The sequence below is a fragment of the Dendrobates tinctorius genome, unplaced genomic scaffold (genome assembly GCF_039654945.1).
Source record: "Dendrobates tinctorius isolate UK_male_01 unplaced genomic scaffold, ASM3965494v1 ptg000196l, whole genome shotgun sequence".
In the NCBI taxonomy this organism is placed as follows: Eukaryota; Metazoa; Chordata; class Amphibia; order Anura; family Dendrobatidae; genus Dendrobates; species Dendrobates tinctorius.
In genome coordinates this window covers 6,780,119-6,792,193 of record NW_027361863.1, presented here as the reverse complement: position 1 = coordinate 6,792,193, position 12,075 = coordinate 6,780,119, and the positions used below count along the sequence as shown (strand labels likewise).

The 12,075-nt window shown below is 37.8% G+C and overlaps 1 protein-coding gene across 1 annotated transcript in view; it reads right to left on the bottom strand.

Moving 5' to 3' along the window:
• SFRP5 (secreted frizzled related protein 5) overlaps positions 1 to 11,636 on the bottom strand; it is a 103,830-nt gene extending 92,194 nt beyond the window's left edge. Inside the window, exon 1 of the mRNA XM_073552844.1 lies at positions 10,824 to 11,636. Within this exon, the coding sequence (XP_073408945.1) occupies positions 10,824 to 11,331 (508 nt within the window). The 5' untranslated portion in view covers positions 11,332 to 11,636. The remainder of the gene's footprint in view (positions 1 to 10,823) is intronic.
• Positions 11,637 to 12,075: the final 439 nt, after the last annotated feature.

The following is a 12,075-nucleotide window of genomic DNA, read 5'->3' as shown; positions in this document are numbered from 1 at the left end:
TAGGGTCAGGGTTAGGGTTAGGGTTAGGGTCAGGGTTAGGGTTAGTAAAGTCATGGTTTGGGTTAGTGTGAGGGGCCACCTAATGTTGGAAAAAAACGCAAACGTGGTAAAAACGCACTAAAAACGCATACAAACGCATAAAAACGCTGCGTTTTTTTCATGCATGCTCATAAAAATGCTTGAAAAAAACGCAGCAGTTGTATGCTTTTGTATGCGTTTTTTCAATGCGTTTTTTTGCGGGAAAAACGCGCTGCAAAAAAAAGCAAGTGTGAAACTAGCCTAAGCCAGTTATGAATCCACCTAACAGTTGCCTTGTCCATTCCATACTTAGTCATTTTTTCAATAAGGATTGTATGAGAGACTTTGTCAAATGCTTTGCTGAAGTCAAGATATACTATATCTACAGCATTTCCTTGATCCACCCAATCAGTGATACCGTCATAGAAGGAAATTAAGTTAGTCTGACATGACTTATTAGTTAGAAACCCATGCTGACTCTGTTTAATCACTTCATTCTTATCCAGGTATTGACATACATGTTGTTTAATAATTTGTTCAAAGATCTTTCCTGGTATAGAAGTCAGACTCACCGGCCTATAGTTGCCTGGGTCCACCTTCTTCCCCTTTTTGAAGATAGGAACAACATTTGCTCTTCTCCAGTCTTCTGGCACTTCTCCTGTTCTCCAAGAATTTTCAAAGATTATGGAGAGGGGTTCAAAAATTTCTTCTGCTATCTCCTTCAGTACTCTGGGGTGTAATTCATCTGGACCTGGAGACTTGAATTCATTTAGGTTAGCTAAGTGTTTCCTCACTATCTTTCTGTTTATAGATATCCTGGATTCTTCTATTCCCTTAATAGGACAGTGAATAACAGTTGATGTTGCATTTCCTTTCTGAGAGAAAACAGATGCAAAATAGGAATTTAAAAGTTCAGCCTTCTCAACATCCTGTCTTACCATTTCATCATTTTCATCCTGTAAAAATCCTATAGCATCTTTGACTTTTCTTTTACTTTTGACATATCCCCAAAATCCTTTATTATTGCTTTTGACATCTCTTGCAAGCCTCAGTTCATTTTCAGCTTTAGCTAATCTGATTTGTGCCCTGCAGGTTCTGCAGACAGCATTATATTCTTCTTTAGATATGCCTCCCTCTTTCCATTTTATAAACATTTTTTTCTTCCTTTTTAGCATGTGCTTAAGTTCTGTGTTCATCCATCCTGGTTTCCTTAAATGCTTCCTATTCTTCCCTCTTTTCGGAATTGTTAACAACTGTGCTTTGAGAATTTCATTTTTCAAGATTTCCCATCCTTCCTGGACATTTTTGTCTTTAAGGATATCCAGCCATTGGATCCCTCCAATTCTCTTTCTGAATCCCTTAAAATCTGCCTTTCTGAAATCTAACCTTGACGTCTGAGTCTTCACAGGTCTTCCACCTCTAGTAATCCAAAATTCTAAAATAGCATGGTCGCTACCTCCTAGGGTCCCAGCCACTTTTACCTCCTCAACCATTTCCTCCCTGTTTATAAGGATTAGATCCAAGGTAGCAGTTCCCCTTGTTTTCTCCCTTACCTTTTGGAAGATAAAGTTGTCAGCAAGAGAGGATAAGAATTTCCTTGACCTGTTAGTTTTGCCTGAGAGAGATTCCCAACAAATGTCTGGATAGTTGAAATCTCCCATGACAACTATGTCATATTTTTTGGAGAACTTGGCCATCTGATGCATAAAGAGTTCATCTATATATTCGGCTTACACAGGCGGCCTGTAGTAAATGCCTACAATGGTGTCCTTTCCATTGTTCTGTCCTTGTATTCTTACCCAAACAGTTTCCACAGAACTCCCAGTCTCTGAAGCTTCAATCTCTGTGCAGATATACGCGTTTCTAACATACAATGCGACGCCTCCTCCTCGTTTATCAAGTCTGTTTCTTGCAAATAAGTTGTATCCTTCTACTCTTGTATTCCAATCATGTGTATTGTCCCACCAAGTTTCAGTAATTCCAATTACATCATATTTCTGTTCCTGTGTTAGTAGTTCCAATTCTCCTTGTTTGTTGCCCATGCTTTGTGCATCAGTATAGAAACATTTTAGTTTGTGATTGGTTTCTCTTTCTCCAATATTTTTATTAATTAGATTCTTTCGTCTTTGTTCTTCCTTTCCACTTCTAATAGCAGAGTTCTCAATAGCATTTGTCAGGTGTATGGCTTTTTCTGGTCTTTTGCTTCCCTTCCCATGTTGTTCTAGTTTAAAGCTCTCCTTACAAGTGTAGCAAGGCGACTTCCAAATACATGCTTTCCAGTCTTCGTAAGGTGCACCCCATCTCTAGCAAGTAGTCCATCGTATAAGTAGTTCACTCCGTGATCCAGAAATCCAAATCGTTGCTGACGGCACCATCGACGTAGCCAGTTGTTCACCTGCAGAATCTTATTCCACCTCCTTGTTCCATGGCCATCCACTGGGAGGATCACAGTTTGAATGCTGCTGACTGGCATTATCAATTCCTTGGATATCTTTTTGTATCCCTTTCCCGTTTTATACAGTTCAACTACCCTTTCCCATAGATACGTTGACAATTCTTTTGCTTTCCCCATGACTCACAATCCAGAAACAACAGTGGCAGGATGAAAGATTAAAGAGTCTGTCTGGATCCCAGAAACTCACTCAGCTTTTATGCACACACACTGATTGCAAGTCAACAGGTCACAGGTGAGGATGTTACCTTTAGTAGCCATTCAAACCTATTTGTGTCAACTTCTGTGCATGTTATCAAGTCAAAATCACCACGGTATGTAAACTTTTGATGAGGGTCATTTGGATGTTTTTGGTTGTCATTATGATTTAAAAAGAGAAAACACAGTAGTTTGACAATAAATGGCTTCGCCCAACCACTAACCATGAGCGGAGAAAAAGGTTTGGTGTTATCATTCTCTGAAAAAAGGCCAAGAAAGCAAAGATTCTCACTGGGTATGTAAACTTTTGAGCACAACTGTATCTATCTATCTATCTATCTATCTATCCACCGATCTTTATTATTTTTCTTTTTCTTTTCTTTCTTTTCAGCAAAATGCTTATTTTTTGTGTGGATGTGATGATTTGGGCAAAATACTTTTGTGCTGCACGATCTTCGTCCTCGGCAGCACATTGTCTTGTGTAAACAGTTCTTGTCCTACTGAGAACAATGGCAGCCTAAGTGCACTGATCTTTTACGTATCGTTCAGTGCGCATGCGATCGGCAGTCATTAATGCCGCATGTTGGGTGTAAACAGATCATATAAGACTGGACCTTCCAACGTCTGTCTGGTCTATATGGATTTCTGTTATTACATATTGCCTGACTGCCTTGTGATGCAACAGTTTGTATCTTTGTGACCACTCCTGTATTTCATCATCTGTCATCTTTGGCGCTTTGTGTGCCATGGTTTTTGAGTGAATACATGACCCTTACCGTGCTGTCTGACTCTCGTGATCCCGGGGAGCATTTGCAGAACATGTGGACCTATTTTCTGTTCTGCGACGAGTGCTCAACTCCACAAACTTGTGGGAAATTAGGTTTTATCATACTGCAGGATTAGTGGGGGTCCCAATGACCGAACACCCACCTATCCACTAGTTATCATCTATCCCTTGGATATCTTTTATTGTTGGTGGTACCCCTTTAATGGATCCTGCACTGGTGTGGCATACACTGTTTATCTTGCACAACGCTTCCGGCTTTGAAGGGCAGTTAGCTATGCCGCCGCTGTGCAGCAAAAACGTAGGTGGCAAAAGACTAATCCGTTCCCTTTTTATGGTCTGCATTGTCCCAAATATTGGATCATCAAAATCATAAAGGAGGGCATGTACTAGCACTATGTCTTCCCTTTAGGGGTGCAGTCAGATGGCTGTATAAATTGGACCACAATGTTCGGACTGGGCGGCGGGTCTCCCGATCCAACCGTGACAGCTTCATGTATCTCTATGCAGCTGTCACGCTCGGCTTGGTAGAGCCGCCGGCCAGTCCGTGCACTGTGTTCCGATCTCCGTCCGATTTATACCACCGTCTGACTGCACCCTACGGGATAAGGAAACCGGGAAAACCCATTTGTAGGTTGTTAAGGAAACCTATGGCCGTTAATTTAGGTAATGAGTAGTACATTAAAGAATAAAAAATCAATAAGATTTTCTCAATAAGAGAAAAATTGCAAATTTGCTTGATGCAATTGCATCCATTTTAGATGATGAGGAAAAAAACCCTTTAATGAGCCCTTATATATGTAGGATTATTCTGGATATATTCTGGAAATATTCTAGATTATCGAACAGCATTAGGAAAGTATAAGTAGAAAACTCATATGTAAGGGTAGCGACCCTATAGACAGACGGCCCAGATTAAATCTGATGCTATAACTTGAACTTCATGTGTGAGGTTTATATTGGCGATACCCCTCTAAAGAATATAATTGTACAGGATCTGCCACCCAATAAAGAAACATATTATTTAGTGTTCACAAATTATACAGTGAATAAGGTGGAACATGTGCTACAGATGTAGCAGAGCTGGAGGAACATGGGCTACATATGTAGCAGAGCTGGAGGAACATGGGCTACAGATGCTGCAGACTTGGCGGAACATGTACTACAAATGTAGCAGAACTGGAGGGATATGTGCTACAGATGAAGGAACATGGGCTACATATGAAGCAGAGCTGAAGGAACATGGGCTACAGATGCTTCAGACCTGGAGGAAAATGTTCTATAAATGTAGCAGAACTGGAAGAGTTTTCTACAAATGCTGCAGACCTTGAGGAACATGCTACAGATGTAGCAGAGCTGGAGGAACATGGACTACCGATGTTGCAGAGCTGGAAGAAAATGGGCTACAGATGCTGCAGACCTTGAGAAATATGTGCTACAGATATATCTAGAGCTGGAGATACATGTGCTACAGATGTAGCAGAGCTGGTGGAACATGGGTTACAGATGCTGCAGACCTGAAGGAACATGTCCCACAGATGTAGCAGAACTGGAGGAACATGTTCTACACATGTAGCTAGAGCTGGGGAGACGTGTGCTACAAATGTAGCAGAGCTGGAGGGACATGTGCTACAGATGCTGCAGACCTGGAGGAACATGTGCTGCAGATGTAGCAGAGCTGGAGGAACAGGTGCTGCAGATGTTGCAGAGCTGGAGGAACATGTGCTACCATTGCAACAGAGCTGGGGCAACATGTGCTACAGATGTTGCAGAGCTGGAGGAACATATGCTACAGATATTGCAGAGCTGGAGGAACCTTGGTCTACAGACATTGCAGAGCTGGAACAGAGCTGAAGGAACATGTGCTACAGATGTTGTAGAGCTGGAGGAACATGTGCTACAGATGTTGCAGAGCTGGAGGGACATGTGCTACAGATGTAGCTGAGCTGGAGGAACATGTGCTGCAAATGTAGTAGAGCTGGAGGGACATGTGCTGTAGATGTAGCAGAGCTGGAGGGACATGTGCTGTAGATGTAGCAGAGCTGGAGGAACATGTGCTACTGGTTCAGCAGAGCTGGAGGAACATGTGCAGCAGATGTTGCAGAGCTGGATGCTCATTGTGCTACCGATGTTGCAGAGCTGGAACAGAGCTGAAGGAACATGTGCTGCAGATGTAGCAGAGCTGTAAGAACATGTGCTACAGATGTTGCAGAGCTGAAGGAACATGTACTACAGATGCAGTAGAGCTGAGGTCCTGTTAAAGAGAATCTATCAAGGAGGATTTAGCTATGTAATCTAATAGCAGCATGAGGCAGATACCCTGATTCCAGGGATGTGTCAGTTACTGAACTGGGTGATGCAGTTTCAATGCAATTAGTATTATATCAGCATTAGATTATCACTACAGGACTAGGTGTTTTGGGCAGGCTAGTCCAGCTAATCTGTGTAACCCTGCCCCCAACACTGATTAGCAGCTTCAAGACAGTGTACACAGAAAGCTGCCAATTGTGTGGGCGGGGTTATACAGGGCTCAGCATTTGAGCACTGCTGCATCCTCAGTAGAGAAAACTGTGATTACATCCAAACTACAGCAAGCAGGCCAGTAAGTGATACATCGCTGGAATCGGGATCTCTGTCCCAACATCATGCTGCTCTCGGATTACATAGCAAGACATTTCGAGATCAACATTTAAGGATTGTTTGATCATTTGATTGATCGATGGTACTGTACATCTGTTTATCTAAAATCTTTCAGTAATTTATATAGTCAACACTACAGCAAGTAAAATAAGCATCATCTGCCCCCTCCAGAATCTGAGATGTACAGTAGTTATTGCCCCGATGCAGTAGAGCTTAATGTGTATCAAAACTGTGCAGTCCTATGTAAAATACCTAATTTTGATATCAACATGAATTATCTCATTTCCACATTGGATTATTTTTATTTTATTATATTATTTGTTTTTTCTTTGTCACTTTAGTAGTTGTCTTTATTGTTGATCTCGTTTTCATTTAGCTGCGATAAATCTTTTTAAAACTGTAAAAAAAAATATACAAGTAAGTAAAATAGTTGCTAAAAGAATTAATTCTATAGAATCTGGAAATTGATTTTGATAAAAATTAAAAGTAAATATTGGTGATTATTAAATATACCCACAATTATAGAGAAGATCACCTTACACATGTATGTCTTCATGTATTTTTTTATTTTTTTTTTTATTTTAAGCCCATGTTCCCATGAAACCTGCATGCTGCGTTTTTTTTTTCCTGCCATTTATTTTGAGCATAAAATCTCCTGCATTTAACAAGTAAAGCAAAGGGATGGCATTACATGAAAACTCATGCCCACTATGTGCTTAAAGACTGATGAACTCTGAATTTTTTTGGAGCGTTTTTTTCCAAACAAATCTCTACGTAAAAAAAATGCAATTGCGCTAAGTGCCGAATCCCAGCATTTATGCATTTAGAAAATTCTCTTAAAAGATGCTATATCCAATCTCCAAGAAAAAGTTATCTAAAAGGGGGAAAATAAAGCAAAATAAAACAGCAAAAAAGCTAATAATCAGAGCAGATTTTTGTTGCTTATTTTGCTGCAGAAAAACGCAGTTGGAAAAATTGGCGACGTGGTCTAATGTAGATATTTTTCTGTATTTTTTAGTAAAAATGACAATCATTTTATATATATATTGTGCTGAAAACCTACAAAAATCTAAGACAAAAAAAAAAACCTACATGTGTGCATGTACCCCTGGGCATCATTTATACATGTGGCCCATAAATGGAAAAAGTGGGGGTGAGTAACCCCTATTACTATCACAAAAAAAACACAAAAAATTACATTTTACCAAAACAAGAGGAAAGTTATCCTTAATTTAAAGTTCTATAACATGGTCCTAGATCATTTCTGGGATACTCCGTGTAATATCCCATACATTTTGTTGCATGTCGTTGTTTTTTTTTCCAATACATTTTTTTCTCAATGGAGAAAAAAAAAATCGTAAAAATAAAAAAAAAGTCATCACAAGGTGAATGCAAAAAAGAACTGCCAATTCTAAATCTTCACTGCAAAATCAATTATTTAGTTTTAAAAAAAATTTAAAAAATAAATTAAATGCAAAAATTTTCATCACCTAAAAAAATCACTAAAATTCCATTTCCAAGACTTTTTTTTTTTTAAAGGAAAGGAAAGGAAAATCACACTCTCTCATTTGGGTCATAGCCATCATCTATCTATACACCAAAAAAAGTCAACCCCCAAAATGCCCTTTCTCACCCATCCTTAGAATGTGAGCTTTGAGCATAGGACCCAATGTATCTTTGATCTTTTCTATCTTCTCTATCCCCTATATTTCATATTTTCTTTAATTCTGAAATACATTTTTTTTTGTATTTTAAAAAGTATTTAAAATTCGTGTAATTCGTTTTCAATGTCAGATCTTTACTTTATTTATTTTTCCTATGATCTTTCCAACATTTTGGGGGAGTATGAAGTCACTACAAGAATTGCTCATATTTACAATTTTGACTCTTGTGTTCTCATTCTGTAAAACTCCAATATATTCTACTCACACGAGTCTCCTGGGAACTGTCTGCGTTCTTATCTGTCCAGCAAATAATACCAACACCGGAATGCAGGTTTTTTTTTTTTTTTTTCACATTTTTCAGTGATTTTTTTAAGTTTTAACCATATGTAATTCTTACCACATAGCATTGTCCTTCTTATTAGGTAAAAAAAAGGTAAAAAAAAAAATAACTAAAAATATACAATTTTAAATTTTTCTATTTTTTTAAGTTTTAACCATATGTATTCCTTACTGCATAGTACTGTTCTTCTGTTCTTCTTGGAAAAAAAAATAACAAAAATTATATATTTTTAATTTTTTTAATTTTTTTCTTAAGTTTTAATCATATTTTATCCCAAGTACATAGTACTATCCTTCTTGTAAACAAAAGTAAAAAATTAACTAAAATATATATTTTTTAAAATTTTTATATATATTTTTTTTTAAGTTTTAACCATATGTAATCCTTACTACATAGTACTGTTCCTCTTGGAAAAAAAAATAACTAAAATGATATATTTTTAACTTTTTTATGTTTTTTTTTTAAAGTTTTAACCATATTTTATCCCAAGTACATAGTACTATCCTTCTTGTAAACAAAAGTAAAAAATAAATAAAATATATATGTTTTACATTTTTATATATATATTTTTTTAAGTTTTAACCATATGTAATCCATACTACATAGTACTGTTCTTCTGGGAAAAAATAACTAAAATTATATATTTTTAATTTTGATTTTTTTTAAAGTTTTAACCATATGTAACCCTTAGTACATAATACTATCCTTCTTGTAAAAAAGTAAAAATAACTAAAAATATATATTTTTAATTTATTGCGGTACTATATTTTTAATTTTTAATCGTACGTACCCCCAACTACACAGTACTGTCCTTCTTGCAAAAAAAAGTAAAAAAAAACAAACTAAAGATATATATTTCTCAATTTTCAATTATTTGTTGTTTTTTTTTAAGTTTTAACCATATTTAATCCCTACTACTTAGTATTACCCTTTTTGCAAAAGAGTAAAAAAATAATTAAAATATATATTTTTAATTTTTTCAATGTTTTTATTAAGTTTTAACCATATGTAATCCTTACTACATAGTACTGTCCTTCTTGTAAAAAAAAAAAAAATTAAAAAATATTTATTTTTTATTTTTTTTAAGTTTTAACCATATGTAATCCTTACTACACAGTAATGTCCTTGTAAATAATTATATAAACAATATAGATTTATATTCAATTATTAAAATATATATGGTATATATTGTTGTCTGTTTAAAATTGTTTCTGATTTGGCAAAAAAAATGAATATTTTGCATTGCCTGTGGGAAATTCTAGGGTAAATACTTAAGGTTATAAGGACTAAACATTGATGGAAATGATTTCCATTGGGTATGAGCCCAAGCTAGTGGTAAATGCTGGCATAATTTCTTATTTGTCTGTGGCTTCTATGATCCTGGAGCTCAACAACTACCGGTAATCATCTACTTACATGGACTCAGACCTGTGGCTTCTCAGCTGTTGCGGAACTTCCGCAATGCGTGAGCCATAGGTTGGGCACCACTTAACATACATAAATTATTGGAACCTTGGCAAAGGAAACGTTTTAGGGGATTACAAAGACACCATCTCACCCCTGATTTTGGGAGTATTCATAGGGCAGTTCACTTTTTATGCCCCACGTACCCCTACAAATACACATGACAAAGTAGACTTGGATAATTTTAGCTGTCGAAAAAAAAAGAACAATGGTGATAATAACATTTTTGAATGTTTCTCCAGGACACCTTTCTTACCACCATTTTTCCATTGGTGATAAGTTGTATCAGATATTGACCCAATGGACTATATCCCACCTTTGGCAGCAATTCCAGTAGTGATAGTCAACATGGACATGATAAATCCCCACCAACACATAAGACTAATGTCGGAGATAAACGGGTTCAGACGATGGTCTAATGTGAATGGGAGCCTTGGACAATTTATTCTATCGATCCAGCATGTCCGTTTTTGGACACGTGATCACATTGTCTCCCATAGCTAAGCCGGCGAACGAGCGCTCCTGTGCACGGGAGAGTCAACCGAGGTGGCTGCCAAGATGAACGATCATCTGAACCACCATTCCAGCTGACAGCCATCGAATGTGTATGACGGGCTTAATCCAGAATTCAAATCTGATCATAACTTTTTGTTGTTGCATTTTTATAGTTTTTGCTAGTTAGATATAGAATAAATGTTACTTTTTAAAGAAGGTATCAAGGGTTCAAGGTGAAAGGTGAGTTCATTCAGTGAAGATATACCTTTATCGGGGGTATCCCAAAAACTGTCATCACCTATCCACAAGATCAACTTGTGCCCCAAGTTTGAGTTAAACAGAGGTCACAATTTTGATTCCGATGAAAGAAAAAGACACTAATTTTTATAAGGTTTTGAACCTCCTTGACGGTCTCGATTGGCCATTTTGGTATTTTTGATGTTAAGAATAGCTTAGTCGGCCATACAAAAAGTACAAGGCCTCTAACACAATCCTAAGAAACTACTAAAAAATGTTTTTTTTAGTATAAGTTTCAGTCCTTCATAGATGTTACCGCCAAATTAAAATTTGTAATTACTAGACACAACGTTGCCCGATTTTAACATATTATTCCCATTGGTTTCATCTGGTTACTCCAATTTCCAACCACAATGTGATTAGGTTATTGGCTTCACATAACATAGGCCATAAAGAATGCTCAAGAGGAAAGTTTAGGGAAAATTTTGCACAGTGTTGTCACATACAGCATTGGTAAGATATATGCCTTACCTGATGGTTGAGTCACTTGCTTGGTGCCATATTGCACAGTGATACAGAGGTCATTATCGAGAGGAAATTTATTACAGTTCAGCATCTCTGGCCAAGGAAAACCATACGACTCCATGACTGGTGCGCAACTATCACGCACAACCTCGCACAGCGACCGGCATGGATAAATGGGTCTCTCCAAGCAAATTGGTGCAAATAGGGAGCACAAGAAGAGTTGGGTATCTCTATGACATCTCTTTGCCAACAAGGGAACCCAACTACTGGCTTGTTGCTTTACTTCAGGCATGGTCTCGTGATCCAGTAGATTAGGAAGCCTCATCTTCTTATAGCCAACATTATGGCAGAGATGAAGATCTTGGGGAATGTCCACACATTTGCTCTGCTTGGTGTAGAATCGTCCATTTTGGAAATTGTCCGATTGCCAGCTGTAATAATCATATTCTTCCGCAGAACTCCAGAGGATGAATCCAAAGTTTAGAAGGGCCACAACGTTCCAATGGAAATGCATAACTGCACCACGAGTGGCCAAAGGTCCTTCAAGACTTATTCATGAAACGCCCCAAGACACTTTACCTTCTCTTCAACTTTCTTCGATTAAAAGTACATTAAGTACGAAAAAGAAAACAAAAAAGTAAAAGTTCTTCTTTTCTTAGTCGGAAACACTTTTCTTTCTGTTCTTGCTCGGTGACTTTCTTCTTTGCCAGGTTCTGTGCAGCTGCAAATAGAAAAAGGTAGAGAAAGAAAAAGAGTGAGGGGGAGAAAGAGAGAGAGAGAGCGAGAGAGACAGCTGGAGCTTGTAGGCTGCTCCAGAAGTGAATTAAAAGTCTGCGCTTGTTTGCCTGCTTCCAAAATCCTTACCCAGTTCAGGGAATCTTAGCACCACCCACCTCTAATCTTTTAAGTGAGCCCTGAAGGATTAGCCAGCAGCCAGTGTACAGTGGCCAAGCCTCCGCCTGCTGCCTGGACTCTGGTGACGGTCCTACCGGCGGCTCCTTCTGTGCAGCTGCAGAATACGGATACGATAGGGAGCGCGGAAGCCTCTACTCCTCTGGGGACTTTCACCTATAGGCACCGTGCTCCCTATATGTCCTCCGCCATTGTAGTGCTGGGAACTGCAGTGTATCTAATCTTCTGCCCGGACATTCTCTACTGCACAAGCTATTATCTATCGATTATCTATCTATCATCGATCTATCTATTATCGATCTATCTATTATCTATTTATTATCTATATATCAATCTATCTAATATC